Source organism: Ovis aries, chromosome 14, assembly GCF_016772045.2.
Source record: "Ovis aries strain OAR_USU_Benz2616 breed Rambouillet chromosome 14, ARS-UI_Ramb_v3.0, whole genome shotgun sequence".
Lineage (NCBI taxonomy): Eukaryota > Metazoa > Chordata > Mammalia > Artiodactyla > Bovidae > Ovis > Ovis aries.
Genome location: NC_056067.1, coordinates 47,878,058 through 47,895,844, shown reverse-complemented (window position 1 = coordinate 47,895,844; position 17,787 = coordinate 47,878,058). Strand labels below are relative to the sequence as shown.

General features: G+C 48.8%; 1 protein-coding gene across 1 annotated transcript; it reads right to left on the bottom strand.

The window, feature by feature from the left end:
• Positions 1-162: 162 nt before the first annotated feature.
• Positions 163-2,337, bottom strand: LOC101112249 (galectin-7). The gene is made up of 4 exons (XM_004015234.5): positions 2,297-2,337; positions 1,813-1,901; positions 984-1,185; positions 163-347 (listed from the first exon to the last, which is right to left on the bottom strand). Exons 1-4 carry the CDS (start codon positions 2,309-2,311, stop codon positions 234-236), a joined length of 420 nt encoding a protein of 139 aa, XP_004015283.3. The 5' UTR covers positions 2,312-2,337; the 3' UTR covers positions 163-233.
• Between the last annotated feature and the right edge of the window lie 15,450 nt (positions 2,338-17,787).

Genomic DNA, 17,787 nt, shown 5'->3' with positions numbered 1-17,787 from the left:
CTAGGCTCCTAGGGACAGCACCTGCCTTGTTCTGGGAGATCTAGGCCTAGACCCGCCCGGGCTAGGGCATTGCTGTGTGACCTTTAATCAGTGTCTTCACCTCTCTGAACCTGCTACTCGCGTCCATATGAAAGAGACACTGACACAAGAGAGGCGCACGGATGAGCGACTAAGGACTTTATTTGCCATCCAAGACCCCTGCCCCCGGTCTCCGCCCGCCCTCCTGGGAAGGCTCAGAAGATCTTCACCAACTCCAGCTGCAGGTCCCCGCCCACCTCCAACGCGCGCACGCGCCCTGGCGGGATCCGGTACCGGAAGTGGTGGTATTCAGAGTCTGCGATCACCGCCTGCAGGGGCGAGAGGGTGCTTAAGGTTCCCCAGGCAACTGCGGGGTCATTCCCGCCTCGTATCCACGCGGCGTGACCTGGACACTCAGGGAACCCTGTCAGGCCCCAGGGTCTCTTTGGGGAAATGGCTACTGTTCACTGTAACCCATTGTCCTGAGGATTAAATGAATTTATTGTTGACACCGGAGTGCTTTTAAGGTTTAGCTGTGCATGTGGTCGCCACATTGCTGGGGTTCATTGCCTCCCTCGACGTGCAGATTGGAAGTGAAGACTGCCTGGGTGGTAGCAGATCTGCAGCGACCACCCGCTGCACTTTCCCTGTCTCCCAATCCATCCATTCTCCTGCCCCAGAGCCGCTACCTCGGTCTCCAGTGGACAGGGAATAGAATCCAGGATGTCTACACCTCCCGGCTGGAAACCCACCTTTTGGGGACTTGGCTCTCCCTCTCTGGTCCTTGGCACTGCTACACGCCTGCTCTCTGACACCAGTGCGCTTGCGCCAGGGGAGGTGAGGAACTGGGGAGGTCCTGCCCAGCCTTAGCCACACCTTTGCTCCCAACCTCTGCCAGGGGCCTTCCTGGCCTTGCCAAGGGAAGAGACGTGGGTGTCGGAGCCCGCCCTATGGAAGAGACGCACCTTGAAGCCTTCTTCGGTGGCAATGAGGAGGACGTCGAAGGGCTGCCCTCGCTGGAAGGGAATGCCTGAGCCCCGCTCCTCTGCACCCCAGGTGCCGCGCTCCAGGGTGTTGAAGACCACCGTGGACTCGTCCAGGCGGGGGTTGAAATGCAGGGCGGCATCACTGCCTGGTTCCTCACTGCACAGCAGGTTCACGTAGAACCTGGCAGGTGGTGGAAGAGAGGGGCGTCCAATAGAGAATTAACCCTACGCCAGAGCATATTTAGAGGGACCTGAGAGCCACACCAGGGGAAAAGGGGTGACGGACTGGAGGCCATGGACACACATCCACCTAGACCAGGGCCTGGGTCCCCCTCATTTCCAGAGTCTGAGAGGACCAAGGAGTCAAGGTCCTGAAGACAAGGGTGCTCCCGGTTCCCAGAGGGCTGAGAACAAGACGAGGGACCCCAGTATTCCCAGGCACTGTAGATTCTCAGAGATCCTGAAGATTCGACCCAAGTAGTGGTAGGATTGATTGCTTATGCCTTCCATATGCCCAGGGCACCTCTGATTCACAGATGGTATTTCCAAAGTGGCTGTGGACTCAGACTGGAAGTCATATGATTGCCCTAGAATGCCCAGATTCTTGGAATGATGTAGGGACCCCACCTGCACAGTCATGGGACAGATAAGTGAAGACATCAGATTCTAGAAGGGCAGAAATAGCCTGGGGATTCCAAGATCCTGGTGGGCAAAGTTGGCCTGGGGCTTTGTTCTCTGGGCTGTAAAAGTGGGGTTCAGTGAGCCTGGAAACCTCCCACCCGTTACTGCTGAGGCTCGGGGGTCTCACCTGCCAGCCTTGTCGGGGACTAAACCACGAATTCTCAGCACGGTGCCCACTCGGATGCCCTCGGGCAGCGTGGTCTTGTGGGGGACGTTCTGCAGCAGCCAGAGTGGATCAGGGAGGCAGAGGAGAGAGACAAGTGGGTCAGCTGTGGGAGAACATGAGCAGGACCCAGAGCAGCAGAATCAGAGAGAAGAAAGGGCACAGAGACACGGGAAAGAGAGCCAGGGGTGCAGAGGAACACGGGGACTCAGCAGGCAGATACTCAGAGGGACAGAAAGATAGACAGCAGGGGGAACCAATGGGGGGAGGGGTGGGAGCATGGGGATGGATTGGGTGAGCCCAGAAACCACAGCCCAGAACATCCTGGCACACCGGGACACCCACTTTCTCCTTGAAACAGGAGCCCTCAGCCAAGCCCCAGCCCCTCCCCTCTGCCAGTGCAGCCTCGGGTCCAAACCCCTCAAGCCCCCACACCGCAAGTACTCACAAAGCTCCCGGCCATGGCTGCAACAGTGGGATGGCAGTGGCGGTGGGGGTATGGCTGCTGGGACCTTAAGTCAAAGCAGGGCGTGCCTGGCCCTGGTGACTCACCCTTTCCACACCCACCACCCACACCTGGCACAGACCCTGGCCCTGGGGCCATGCTGGCCCAGCACCCTCTTTCCAGGGCCTCTGATGCCCCTGCCGTCCTGAGGGTTCCCAGGTGTATGGTCCCTCCCCTTTGAGTTAATAGTGATAGGAACAGTTAGCAATAATAACCATAACAGCACAGCATGGAAGGCTTGTTGAGACACCATCCCTCCAGCCCTACCTTCCTGTTGCCTGGTGGAGAGAGAAGGCTCTCACATCTATTTCATCATGGAAAACCTGAGTCCTGAGAGGTGAAGCTGTGAGCTGAAACTCTGCACCCTCTCTCTCTGGTTAGGACCTGCTGCCTAGGGCTAAGGATGGGTCTCCCCTGAAATTCCAGTTGATGCTTCTGTAATAATAATAACCATGGCACCAGGATAATGATAGGAAAGGCAGCTAAGAGAGACAGGATATTCTGCCCAGTGGTCAAAGCTGCATCCTTGGTGCCTAGTGCAGTGCCTGGCACACAGTAGGTGCTCAGTAAATGTGGATGAAAGAAGGAAGGAAAGATAATGAGAAGTGCCACTGACGAAGCCTCGGGCTTGCCTAGCATGTGGGAGAGACCACCGATCTCCGACAGGCCATGAGCATAAGGCCAGTGATCACCCTTATCTGACAGACAAGGAAACTGAGGCTCAGAAAGGAGAAGCAGTTTGCCTGAGAAACACAGCTAAGCAGAACCATGTAGCCTGCGTGTCTGGCTTTCTTCATCTCTGGAAGCTCCTCTCTGGTTTATTCTGTCTGCACGATGCCCTAGACCCCCTGTGTCTCTGGCTGCCGTGTGTCTCAGTCTCCCCCGTCTCTGACTCTCTCTCACGTGTGCCTGTCTGTTTCTCTTCTTTGAGCCTCTCTCCTTCCAAAATTGCTTCTTCTCTCCCACCTGGTGTTCAGGACCAGGGATGGGGGAGGGGGAAGAGGACCACCCAGACTCAGGTCAAAGGAGATAAAAAAGTGGGAACCCCAGGTCCTTTTCCAGTTCCCGCAGCCCAAGACTCCAGGAAGGGAACACAGGTATGAAGGGTGGGGTGAGAAAGAAAATCCTGGAAAGGGTTTGAGGCCAGAGGCAGATGGGTCCCCCTAGGGTAAAGCAATTGGAGAGTCATTCTCTATTGACCGAAACTCCAAGACGAGAATAGCAGGACAATAAAGGGAGGAAGCTGGACTCTGCTCAGACCAGAAATTTCTCGTTTCTGAAGTCAGGAGACCTCCCCGATCACATGTGCACAGAAAAGGGTCCTTGCAGGACAATGGGGGAGCAATGTCAAGGGATGCTCTTCCCAGAAGCCTTTGTGGTAGGATCCATCTTGACCAAGAGATGTGTGTGCACAGATTAAAGGATCCTGAGATTACCAAATATGGATTGTGAACCAGGCAAATCAAAATGATTGGCCAAAGGAGAACTGGCAGAAATGCCCCATATAAGTGACTTAAAATGCAATGTGGGTCCACTCAGGGACTTTCCCTCTGAGTCTGCCCATGGTCCTTCCACACATGCCTTACTCTTCCTCTTAATAAACACTTTACTTGCTTCACTACTTCCATCTTTGTGGAAATTCTTTTCTGCAAAGTCGAAGGGCCAGGGCCCTTGTCCCTGACCACTGGTCTCATCGCTAGGATCTGGTGGCCTCACCGCCACAACTCAGCCTCCGTCTCTGGCTGGGAACCCAAGCCCCGATCCAAGCCGCTGCTGCCCGAGATTAGGTTCTGGAAGGCAGGGAACAGGAGAAGGGGGGAGCGAGCAGAAACCCCTCCTAGCAGCTTGCTGCTGCTGCTGCTGCTGCTAAGTCGCTTCAGTTGTGTCCGACTCTGTGCGACCCATAGATGGCAGCCCACCAGGCTCCCTCGTCCCTGGGATTCTCCAGGCAAGAACACTGGAGTGGGTTGCCATTTCCTTCTGCAATGCATGAAAGTGAAAAGTGAAATCGCTCAGTCGTGTCCGACTCCTAGCAGCTTAGCAGCCCACAACTCCGTGTCCCTCTCCCCACCCCACCCACCCTCCCAGTTGGTACCCCACCCAGCAGAGGGAGAAGAGGCCTGGGGCCGAGCCAGGAATGGAGGCTTTGGGTGGAGACAAGACAACTCAGAAGTTGGTCTACCGCCCTCAGCCTCTCAGGCCTGCCAGCCTCCCTCCAGCCCCATCACCACACAGTTGGTACAGCTGGGGGTGGGGGCGTGGCAAGCGTCTCAGATAGGGAGGGTGGGCAGCTGCATTTAGGTGGGGGCTGCAGGCACCCGCATTTGGCAGAGAACAAAATGGGCTTAGAGAGAGCCAGCCTTTCTCCAAGGCCTCATGGTCTGTGTGCCAAGGACACCCCACATCGTGATTTTAATTAGAATAGTAGGGTTTGAGGTGGTAACACCAGCATCTATTCGGGTGGAGAGTTTCCCAGAATGATGGGTTCTGTTACTCTGATCCATAGTCGTGTCCCCTTTGCAGGCCTCCTTCCATCCATTGCTGTGTATCCCACTAGCTCATCTTTGTCTTGGTTTCTTCATTGTCTCTGGCTGTTTCTTCACATGCTGCCAACCTGTACGTCCAGACTTGTTTCTGATGTTTGGTCAGATATTTGCATTCAATCTGTTATCAGTTTGATTGCTGGTTCATTTCTCATAACTCAGATATGGGCACCCTGGATGCATTCTTAATCATTTATGTTATCTTCTGTCAGTTCTGGAATAATACACTTGGTAGCACTTTTTTTTTTTTTTTTTTTCACTTCTAAATAAGCTGGGCTTCCCTGGTGGCTCAGGTGGTAAAGTGTCTGCCTGCAATATGGGAGGCCCAGGTTCAATCCCTGGGTTGGGAAGATCCCCTGGAGAAGGAAATGGCAATCCACTCCAGTGCTCTTGCCTGGAAAATCCCATGGACAGAGAAGCCTGGTAGGCTACAGTTCTACCAGGGGTCCAAAGAGTTGGACACAACTGAGCAACTTCACTTCACTTCAGATAAGTGGTGAATGTGTTTATTTCCCAAGACTCTTTTTGTTTTCCCAAGCTGTATGTCACATTCATAAATTATCCAGATTTTAACAGAATACTTCCCTGAGTCTTGACAATATACAGACCTGGGCAGCCACCACCCCAATTAAGGTTTAATCAAGGCAGCTTGACCCCCTCCACCTGCCCCAGGACAGTGTCATTCCTCAGCAGTTAGGAGCCAACTTGTTCATTTGCCATGAAAATAAAATTTTTTTTTAATGGAAAGAATTTTTTTTTTTTAAATGGATGCCCAGCGGGCCGAGCATGCTGACTTTCCTCTCCTTCAGAAATAACTGGGGCAAAAAAAAATATTAATTGCATGCATGGTGGTTGTAGCAATTGACAATCCCAGGCTCTGTCCATGTAAGCTTCTTGATGACTTTAGGTCAGTTTTCATATTCAGTGAAGATAATTCAGGGGCTGCTTTGGTTTTGTAAATTAGTTAACCAATGAGGAAAGTGACACATTTTCAGAATCTGATTAAAGCCCTGCCATGCTTGGCTTGCAGGATCTTATTCCACCACCAGAAACTGACCTCAGACCCTCGGCAGTGAAAACACCAAGTCTTAATCACCGGGCCCCCGGGGAATGAAGGGAATGCTCCCAAATCTGACTCTTCCTTAAGCAGTTAAGTCCATTGGATACCTTTTAGTTTTAATTATAAAGATAGTAAGTTGTACCAATCCAATCACTTGCTAAGGAGGAGAATTTTCAGTCATAGTTGGAGGGGGAGGGGACTGAGGGGCACTGCTCCCCTAGGGCTGGATCAGCTGGGATATCAAAAGGAACCCTGAGAAGAGTGCTCAGTAGAGGCTGACCCTCGGGATAAGAGTAAAGGGAGGAGCCCAACCCCACCTGGGAGGAGGTGTCCATGCAGGGCAAGGGGGCAGCCGGATGAGAGTCGGGGGGAGGAAATGCCCTGCGGGTGTCATGGATGGAGGCAGGTACAGATTTGGACCAAAGAAATGCACCATGGTGCTGAACTGGAATTTGAGGTGTCCTTTTGAACTAATGATTTCATGAGTTGGAGGGCTTTTTTGAAGAGGGTTCTTTCAATTTTTAAAAAAAATTCTGTTAAAATAGAAAACCATGGGATTTATCTTTTTTTTTTTTTTTGGCTGCTAGGCTTGCAGGATCTTAGTTTCCCAACTAGGGATTGAACCAGCACCCCCTGCATTGGAAGGTAAAGTCTCAACCAGGAAAGTCCCTTTCAACCATTTTTTTAAAGTTTATTTATTTTTAACTGAAGGATAATTGCTTTACAGTATTGTATTGGCTTCTACCAAGCATCAGCATGAATCACCATAGGTTTACCTGTGAAAACCACTTGAACATCCCTCCCACCTCCCTCCCAATCCCACTCCTCCAGGTTGTTACCAAGCCTCAGTTTGAGTTTCCTGAGTCATTAACGGCTTTTTAAAGGTACCGTTTGGACTTTCCCTGGTGGTCTAGCAAATAAGACTCCACACTCCCAGTGCCTAGGATGCAGGTTCTATCCCTGGTCAGGGGAACTAAGATCTCACATGCCAGGCGTGCAGGGGTGGAAGAATAAAAATTAAAAAAATGAATGTACAGTTCAGTGGCACTAATGGTAGAGAATCCCCCCGCCAATGCAGGAGATGCAAGAGACATGGGTTCCATCCCCAGGTAGGGAAGATCTCCTGGAGTAGAAAGTAGTAAACCACTCCTGTATTCTTGCCTGGAAAATTCCAAGGACAGAGGAACCTGGTGGGCTATAGTCCATGAGGCTACGAAGATTTGGACACGACTGAACACACACACACACACACACACACACACACACACACACACACACAAGCATATTCACATTGAATATCCCCAGATGAGGACTTGGAGAGCAATGGAGACAAGAAGAACCTCCCTGGAGGCGGAGCCAGGGCCAGCCTTTGGTCTTCATGTCCAGTGGGCTTGACCTATGCCATGGGCCAGTGTCTGCTACAAGTTTCCACGCTCTCCTGTTTCTGAATAAGAAGCTTCTCCCACCTTAGTGTATTGGGTGTCTGGGCCCAGACTCAGCTGGGCTTGTCAAAGAGGAATATATCTTCCATCAAAATCCTGGACTCTGTGTTGGACACGGAGCTTAAACTTGTCTGCTCTAAGACAGGGAGGTGAATGGTCTGGGTAGGAGAACAGTACATTTGAATCTCATCGTGGCCAAAGGGGTCGACTGTAGCAGGGAGCACTGTTGACCATCCACTATTCATTATCTTTCATTCTTTCTTTCTTCCTTACTTCCTCCCTCCCTTCCTTAGTTATTTCTTTCTCTTTTTGGCACCCTGCACAGTCTCCACAGTCAAAGCTCCGAGTCTTAATCACTGGACCTCCAGGGAATTCCTATCACTTTCTTTCTTAGTCAAAGACTCTTGACTCAATCCAGGATGGCAGTGTGGCTGTTCCAGTGACTTTGGTTGTGAAGCTGATTGCCCCAAAGCCTTGCAGCTTCAGATGACCACTGGGGGTGGGGCTCATGGCTGCTGTAGGTCAAGAGTCTGGATGGGGCACATGGGAATGGCTTGTCTTAGTCCATGATGTCTGGGCAACCTCTAGTGCTAGAGGCTGGGATCATCTGGGCCACCTGCACTTACCCTCCCTAGGAAGCCTGAGCATCCTCAGAGAAGCCGGACTACCTCCAAAAGCTTTCAGCTAACCTTTCAGCTAACCTGGTGAAACCTGCCTCTTTGTTTCCTTTTAAAGATTTAAAATTTTTTTTAATGTTTACATGATTTGAATGGATATTAATATGACGTGTGCCAATTGCTGCTTTATTTACTTATGTATTTTTATCGGAATTTAGTTGCTTTAAAATGTTGTCTTAGTGTCTGCTATACAGCATAGTGAATCAGCTGTATGTTTATGTATAGCCCCTCTTTTTTGGATTTCCTTCCCATTTAGATCACCAGAGCACTGAGTAGAGTTTCCTGCGCTATGCAGTAGGTTTTCATGAGTCATCTGTTTTATACATAGTATCAATAGTGTATACATGTCCGTCCCAATCTCTCAGTTCATTCCACCCTCCCTTTGCCCACTTGGTGTCCATACCTTTGTTCTCTACATCTGTGTCTCTATTCCTGCTTTGCAAGTAGGTTCATCTGTACCGTTTTGCTAGATTCCTCGTCTATGTGCTAATGTATGGTGCTTGTTTTTCTCTTTCTTACTTCATTTTGTATATCACTCCCTAGGTCCATCCATTATTTATAATAGATTATAAATAAATAATCTATTTATTGCTCCTTCTGGATTTTCTGTAGGGAAAATATATTGATATTATTATTGATAATAACTTATTGATATTATATTTGGACTCCCACTCAGGTGCCACAGGTGACACTGGTTTAATCCCTGGGTTGAGAAGATCCCCTGGGGAGGAAATGGCAACCCACTCCAGTATTCTTGCCTGGGAAATCCCACGAACAGAGAAGCCTGGTGGGCTTCAGTCCACGGGCTCGACAAGAGTCGGACACCACTAAAGCGACTGAACGGGCGCACACAAAGAGAAAGAGGCTGTAGCTCTCTTGCATCTCCTCGCCTCCTCCCTACTGCTGAGTTCACGTGCCCTCTTACCATTTACCAGCAGACTTATAAAGCCACCGCGGCTAGAGCAGTGTTCAGTGTTCTCATTCATGTGAGTCTGTTGACACAATTCTCCAGCCAGCCATGTCGTGTATCTGTGAAGGTTCTCCTCTGTGTATAACTCTATGTTCTCCCTGGAATTACAAATCATCTTGTTTTGTATTTGTTTAGCTTTCTCTGTGCATGCGTGCTCAATTGTGTCTGACTCTGTGACCCCATGGGCTGTAGCCCATCAGGCTTCTGTGTCCATGGAGTTTTCCAGGCAAGAATACTGGAGTGGGTTGCCATTTCCTCCTCCAGGGGATCTTCCTGACCCAGGGATCGAACCCATGTCTCCTGCATCTCCTTCACTGCAGGCGAATTCTTTACCTCTGAGCCACAGGGGAAGCCTTCAGTACTTTCAGATGCACCGCATTTTCCATCAGTTTCACTTTCTTGGAGATTTTTCCCGAAACTTGCCTTCACTCCAGTCCTCTATTTCCTCCTCGGTGGAAAGGTGGTTGAAGCTCCCAGGTAGCTGTCTTTGTGCACAGCTGTCACTTCTCAGCCTCACATTTTTAGTCCTGGAGAAGCACCTGGTGCCATGGATTCTTGGGCTGGGCTGTTCTGCAGTTCTGAATTAATAAGTTTCTTCTCTACTTTTTCAACTCCAGCCTAGGATTCAATTTCTGGGGTCTACTAAGTTACCATATATTCAGTACCTAAATTTGTCTTCTCTCTCCTTTTCTTTGTCTCTGAGGGTTTACACCTTTAAAAAATCCTTTAGGGACTGCCATGGTGGTCCAGTGGCTAAGACCCTGTGCTCCCAACGCAGGGGTTCCTGGTTCAATCCCTGGTCAGGGAACTAGATCCTGTGTACTGCAATTAAGACCCAGCACAGCCAAATTAATTAATTAAAATATTTTCTAAAAATCCTTTAAACATAATGGTTTAGAGCCAGAAGTCTGAGATCTTTTTTTTTTTTTTTTGGTTCGGCATCTCCTGACTACGTGAACTGAAGACAGTTGCTTTTCTCTTTATGTTGGTAAACCGGGGGTAACAGCGGTCCCTACTGCAGAGATAAGATGAGAGTGAGAAGCTAAATGGTGAATGTCGATAAAGTGCCTAGAGCTGTGTGATACACACCAGGATATGCCGTTTGCACTGGAGTGGCTGCTGCTAGTGGGGTTCAGGAAGGGAGTCACATTATACACTATTGCTGGTTAGCACATCACTCCAACCTAGAACCTTAAAATACCATTTCCTTTTGCTCAGGGATCCTGTGAGTGAGGAGTTCAAACAGGGTATAGTAGGGACAGCTTGTTTCTGCTTCTCAATGTCGGGGGCCTTAGCTGGGAAGACTCAGTGGTTGGGGTTGATGTGAAAGCTTGGTGCTGGATCATCTGGAGGCTTATTCACTCAAAAGTCCATCTGTTAGTCAATGCTGGTGGTTGACCGGGATCTCAGCTGCATGGACCGGTGGACATGAACAATTTCTGGATGGCTTGCCCTTCCTCATAATATGGCTGCTCACATAGCAGCTCAGGGTTCCAAAAGGACCATCCCAGGTGACAGGATGGCAACCTTTCCTGACACAGTCTCACTTCTGCTGTACTCCATTGGTTGAAATGAGTCAGAAGCCCACCCTGACCCAAGCAGAGGTGCTGTAGGATACCCATCCCCCCTCCGTGGGAAAGTTGGCCAAGTTGTATATCATAGAAAAGCCTGTGGGACATGAGATAGTCTTGTGGCCATCTTTGGAAACTACAATTCATCACATTTCTCAAACTTTTACATATCTATGTAAATTTTTATTTATTTATTTCTGGCTCTGCTGGGTCTTCGTTGCTGCGAGGGCTTTCTCTAGTCGCAGTGCGTGGCCTTCTCGTTGCGGTGGCTTCTCTTGTTGCAGAGTGTGGGCTCTCGGGTATGTGGACTCAGCAGTTTCGGCTCCAGGGCTCTAGAGCACAGGCTCAGTAGTTGCGGTGCACAGGCTTAGGTGCTCTGTAGCATATGCCATCTTCCCAGACCAGGGACAGAACCCATGCCTCCTGCATTGGCAGGTGGATTCTTTACCACTGAGCCACCAGGGAAGCCCTCCTTTAAATAGATATATATTTGGCTGCATCAGGTCTTAGCTGCTCTGTGGCATGTGGGATCTTAGTTACCCAAGCAGGGATCAGACCTGGGTTCCCTGCAATGGGAGCATGGAGTCTTAGCCACTGGGACACCAGGAAAAGGGAAGTCCCCCTTCCCTAGTTTTCTTGCCTACCAGGGCCACAATGCCTGTAGATATTCAAATGACAGCAGATTATGGTCTGCACATTTCTTGTCTTGCCTGACTTCATGATCAGACTTTTGTAATGCACTTTGTTATTGTCAGAACGTCCCTGGTGTCTCAGATGGTAGAGAATTTGCCTACAGTATGGAGATCCGGGTTTGATTCCTTGGTCAGGAAGGAAGATCTGGAGAAGGGAATGGCTACCCCCTCCAGTTACCCCTGACCTGGAATTGAACTGAGGCTCCAGCAGTGAAAGTCCAGCAGAGTCTGAACCACTGGGCTACCGGGGAATTCCCAATATGTAAGTTTTTGTGTGGATATATGTTACCATTTTTCTTGGGTATATACCAAGAAAGGAAAAACAACCAAGGAATGGGGTTGTTGGTCACTGGGTAAGTTCACATTTAATCTTTGGGGAACTGCTGGAGTGTTTTCTATAGCTGCACTATTTTACATTCCCACCAGCAAATTAAGAGGGTTCCAGCTTCTCCATATCCTTCTTTAAGAAATATTGACTTATTTATTCCGCTGTGTGAAGTCTTAGTTGCGGCATGCAGGATCCAGTTCCCTGACCAGGCATCGAACGGCATTGAACCCAGACCCCTTGCACTGGGAGCTCGGAGTCTTAGCCACTGGGCCATCAGGGAAATCCCTTTCTCCATGTCCTTACCTGTACTTGTTATTATCTATCTTTTTTACTGTTGCCATCCTAGTGGGCTAAAATGATTCTTTTGTAAGATGTTAACTTTGATGTATTAAGTATGTGTAAAGTTTTAAAGAACTTTGGCATATTAAAATACCTAACTGAACAGCCTTGTGATTCCAACTTAAAGTATATAATTGAGTTATGGTTTATACTTGCGAATTTTGCTTGACAATATGATCTCTAAAAACAGTGCTGGGACATTTAAAAGGACTACAGACTACTAAAGTTTCATTATCTTTTTTCTTTTTAAATTGAAGGATAGTTGATTTATAATGTTGTGTTGGTTTCAGGTCTACAGCAAAGTGATTCAGTGATAAATATAGGTGTGTGTATATATGAATATATAGAGCTTCCCTGGTGGCTGAGATGGTAATGAACCCACCTGCAATGCAGGAGACCTGAGTTCGATCCCTGGCTCAGGAAGATCCCCTGGAGAAGGGAATGGCTACCCACTCCAGTATTCTTGCCTGGAGAATTCCAGGGACAGAGGAGCCTGGTGAGCTACAGTCCATGGGGTCGTAGAAGAATCAGACATGGCCGAGCGAGTAACACTGTCACTTCCCTTGCCTGAATATGTATATACATGAATTCTTTCTCAGATTCTTTTTCATTAGAGTTCATTACATGGTACTGAACACAGTTCCCTGTGCTATACAGTAGGTCCTTGTTGTTCACCTATTTTAAAAAGTAATTGTATTCATTTATTTGGCTGTGCTGAGTCTTCATTGCCGTAAGAGGGGTTTTCTCTGGTTGTGGTGAGCGGGGGCGACTCTGTAGCTGTGGTGCTCAGCCTCCTCACAGCAGTGGCTTCTCCTTTTGCAGAACATGGGCTCCAGGCCGCATAGGCTTAGCAGTTGCAGCACGCAGGCTCCAGAGCTCGGGCTCAGTAGTTGTGGCAAATGGGCTTAGTTGCCCCTTGGCGTGTGGACGCTTCCCCAAACCAGGGACGGAAGCTGTGCTCCCTGCATCGGCAGGCAGATTCCTTCCCACTGGGCCACTAGGGAAGCCTTGTTTACCTATCTTATATGTAGTAGGGTGTATGTTAACCCCAAACTCCTAATTCATCCCTCTCTCTCCCTTTCCCTTTGGTAACTATAAACTGGCTTTCTGTGTCTGTGAAGACTCCCTATATTTTGATATCACTCAAACATTTGGAAACAATTGCAAACTTACAGATTAGTTGCAAATACAGGACTATGTAAATCCGTTGCCAATAGACAGCCCCTCCACCCTTGAATACGCTAGCGAGTGTGTGTGAGGGGGAAACAAGGACACTCACTCACACCTGCCAACATCAGGGATTCACCCTAGAGCCTCTACTGCCACCTGACCTTCAGACCCCATTCCAGTTCTGCCTGTGGTGCCACCGAGTAGCTGGTAGCAGAGGACCCAGTTCAGAAGCTGGCACTGATTTGGTTGTCACTCCTTCTTAGCTTCTGTCCCCTTCAGTCTGGACCAGTTCCTCAGTCTTTCTTTGTCTTTCAAGACCTTGGCGTGTTAGGAGGTTACAGGTTGATGTTTCCTTGTCGTTAGATTTTGGGGGGCAAGAGCCTCACTGTGTGCACCTGTGAAGCTGCTCACAGCCTCCAGGTATGCTGTTACTGGTGATGCGGACTCTGAGCATGTGATTCGCAGGACCTGCCAGGTTTCTCCACCATCAAGTTACCCTGCAGTCTTTCGTCAGTAGTAAACACTTCGTGGGGAAGCACTTAGAACTTAATGCAGATATTCTTCATTCCATTGTTTATCATTTCTGTCCTTCCCTTGTGCACATCTGCTACAGACTGAATGTTTACGTTCCCCCCCCCCCAAATCCCCATGTTGAAACCTAATCCCCAATGCCATGGCATTTGGAAGTGGAGCCTTTAGGAGGAAATAAAGGGCTTCCCTGGTAGCTCAGACAGTAAAAAATCTGCTTGCAAGGAAAAGACCCAGGTTCAATACCTGGATCCTGAAGATCCCCTGGAAGAGGGTATGGCAACCCACCCCAGTATTCTTGCCAGGAGAATCCCATGGACAGGGGTCACAAAGAGTCAGATACGACTGAGCGACTCATACACACAGGTCATGAGAGAGAGGCCTTATGAGTGGGAGTCTCTCATAAAGGGACCCAGAGGGTCATCCCTGATGGTCCAGTGGTTAAGACTCCATGCTCCCCCTGCAGAGGGCCCAGCTTTGATCCCGGGTCAGGGAACTAGAGTCCACACACCGCAACTAAAGATTTTGCATGCCGTGACGAAGACCAAAGATCCTATGTGCCAAAACTAAGATCCGGCACAGCCAAATAAATATAAATCTTAAAAAAAAAAAAAAAATCCACCTGCCAATGCAGGGGACCCAGGGTCAATCCCTAGTCTGGGAAGATCCCACACACCGGGAAGCGACTAAACTCTCGAGCTGCAATGACTGAAGCGCGTGCACCTGGAGCCTGTGCTCCACAAAAAAAGAAGCCACGGCAATGAGAGGCCCACGCACTGCAACTGGAGAGCAGCCCCACTCAGCACAACTAGAGAAAACCCGCGTGTAGCAACGAAGACCCAGCACGGCCAAAAAAAGTAAATAAAAATCTAAAAAGAAATAAAGGGACCTAGAGAGAGCCTTGACCCTCTAGTCGTGGGGGGACCGGTGAGAACCAGGAATCAGGCTCTCAGTAATGAGAGTGGCACCTTGGTCTTGGACTTCTCAGCCACCAGAACCACGAGAAATAAATTTCTGTTGTTTGTAAGCCATGTGGCCGATGATACTCTAGGGCTGTCACAGCGGCCCTAACAGAGTAAGACATCAGTATGGGCTCACGGCTTCCTATTCTAGTCATGGTGTTATCACTCAGGAATCTCAGGGTCCCAGATTCAGTCTGTGGGAGTCCTTCAAGTGATTCAAGGGAGTTCATACACCTGCCCCAGATGCCCCATCCGTTTGCAAGCGCTTCCTTCTTCTCTGACACAATCAGTCGTTCCTAGCACATCTTGTATGCTCCCTGTCTGAGCCTGGGAAGCAGTCATTTCTACAGTAGTTCCTTCAGTACAGAAAGATATGGTCCTTAGGAACCAAGATCTGGGTGCCACTGTGTGAAAAGTGGAAGTGTTAGTTGCTCAGTCATGTCTGACTCTTTGTGACCCCGTGGACGGTAGCCTGCCAGGCTCCTCTGTCCATGGGATGCTCCAGCAAGAATACTGGGGTGGGTAGCACTCCCTTCTCCAGGGGATCTTCCCCACCCAGGGATCAAACTCAGATCTCCTGCACTGGAGGCAGATTCTTTACCCTTGGAGGCACCAGGGAAGCCTGAGTGCAAGTGTGCTCACTGCCATTCAGATGTCTCTGCTCCCAGGCCCTCTGTGGGGACCAGATGGGAATACAGGAAAACAAGTGTATGTCTATGTACGGTAGGGTAGGCAAATTTTTGCCTTTATCTTCCTTTTTTTTTTTTTTTTTCTTTCAGCAAGGCCTGAGAATTAAACTGACATACCAAATCAACACAGAAGAAATGAATACACATTTAAATGTTTTACATGGTCCTGGAGCCCGCATAAGGAAATAAACACAAAGAAGCAGCTACACCTACCAGTTAAGAACAATGAAAGGAATTGTGGGAAAGCAACTGAACTAATACGTGGGGAGGCTAAAGGAAGATAGGAATCTTTTTTTTTTTGGCTGCAATGGCCATGTATGATCTTAGTTCCCCCGAAGTGGGAGTGCAGAGTCTTAACCACTGGATTGCCAGGGAAGTCCCAGACAAGAATTATTTTAACAAGGCCTCCCTAGGTCTCACCTTGCTGATAAAATTGTTACTTTCTTAAGGTACAAGTAGAGCATCTTTCACTTGGCAGTTTTTATCTCCTGTTTTCAGGAGAAGAGTGGAGATTAGAATGACCTTCCTGTATTTGCTTTTTTTCAAGTGCTGAAAGCTCAAAATAATCCTTATACCAAAGGGCATATTTTGGGTGACATATCTGTCACCTTTCAACACACACAGGTATTTACAACTGACTTTCTCTTTTATGTGTATATAATGCTCATCGATCACAGAGGGCAAGTATGATTTCACTTACACAAGGTACCCAGAGCAGCCAAATTCACAGAGACAGGAAGTAGAATGGTGGTGGTCAGGGGCTGGGGATAGGGGAAGAGAAAGTGAGTGTTTAGTGGGTACAAGTTTCAGTTGGGGAAGGTGAAAAAGTGCTGGAGATGTTGGCGGTAAGGGTTGCACAACATGGGAATGTACTTAAGGCCACTGAACTGTACATTTAAACAATGGTTAGAATGGGGGACTTTCCTGGTAGGCCAGTGGTTCAGAACCCGCTTTCTAGTGCAGGGGACATGGGATCGATCCCTGGTCAGGGAACTAGGATCCCACACGCAGCAGGGCAACTAAGCCGCAACTAACACGTGACTCAGGCAAGTAAATACATACATTTTAAAAAATAAATTAAAAATAAACGTCCAATTTGGGGGCATTTCCTCGTGGTCCAGTGGTTAGGATTCAGAGCTTTCACTGTCGAGGGCCCAGGGCAATTCCCAGTCCAGGAATAAAATCCTGCAAGCCCAGTGGGTTAAGCCCCAGCTCCTGGGACATCTTCACTGAATATGAAAACCAACCCAAAGTCACCAAGAAGCTGACATTGACAGAGCCTGGGATTTTCAATTCCTGGAACCGCTGTGGGGGCACTTAGTATTACTTCTCGCCCCAGTTGTTTCTTTTTATTTCTCCTGACCTGGGTCTTCGTTGCCGCGTGCTGGCTTTCTCTAGTTGTGCTGCACCGGCTTCTCTTGTTGCAGAGTGGGGGGTCTAGAGCTCTTGGTAGTTGTAGCACACATATCCCCGGTTGTTTCTTTTTATGTATTTTATCTTCTGGCTGTGGTGGGTCTTCATTGCTGCACCCAGGCTTTCTCTGTTTGCAGAGACTGCGGGCTACTCGCTAGCTGTGGTGGCCAGCTTCTCATTGCAGTGGCTTCTCTTTTATGGAGGACAGGCTTTAGGCACACACGCTTCAGGAGTTGAAGCACAAGGGCCCTAGAGCGTGGGCTCAGTAGCTGCGGCCCGTGGATTAGCTGCTCCACGGCACGGGGGCTCTTCCAGGACCAGGGATCAAACCAGGGTCCCTTGCATTGCAAGGCAGATTCTTAACCGACCACTGGACCACCAGGGAAGCCCTCCCCCAGTTATTTCTGCAGGAGATGATTCCAGAAGGTGGAAGGAGAGACACACACAACCTGCTGGGCATCCTTCTCTTTATTTTCATGGCAAATGCACATGTTGGCTCAATACTAAGGAATGACAGTGTGTCCTGAGGTGGGGGGGAGCAGACTTTTTCAGGAGATAAACCTTGATGGGGGTGGGGGTTGCCCAGGTCTGTACATCATAAAGACTCATGGAAGTATTCTGTTGAAACCTGGGTGATCTGATTTATGAGTGTGGCATATAGCTTGGGAAAGCAAAAGAGTATTGGGAAATAACTACATTCACCACTTATTTAGAAGTTTAAAAAAAAGAAACCAAGTACATTATTTTCAAACTGATGGAAGATAATCAACACAGATGAATAAGAATGCATCCCACATCTGAGTTATGAGAAATGAACCAGCAATCAAACTGATAACAGATCGAACGCCTCATTTGACCAGACATCAAAAACAAGCCTGGACGTGCAGGTCGGCAGCATGTGGAGAAATATCCAGAGACAATGAAGAAATCAGGAAAAGATAAACTACCAGGACACACAGCAATATACAGAATGACATATACAAAAAGATTACTGATCAGAATAACAGAACCCATCATTCTGGGAAACTCTCCATCCGAACAGACGTCGAT

What these genes read in the sequence shown, in the direction of transcription:
- LOC101112249 (XM_004015234.5), bottom strand. An exon ending in GTCCCCGACAAGGCTGGCAG is followed by an intron (nt 1,186 to 1,812) that starts GTGAGACCCCCG and finishes ACCACCTGCCAG; the next exon opens with GTTCTACGTGAACCTGCTGT. An exon ending in CCACCGAAGAAGGCTTCAAG is followed by an intron (nt 348 to 983) that starts GTGCGTCTCTTC and finishes TCGCCCCTGCAG; the next exon opens with GCGGTGATCGCAGACTCTGA.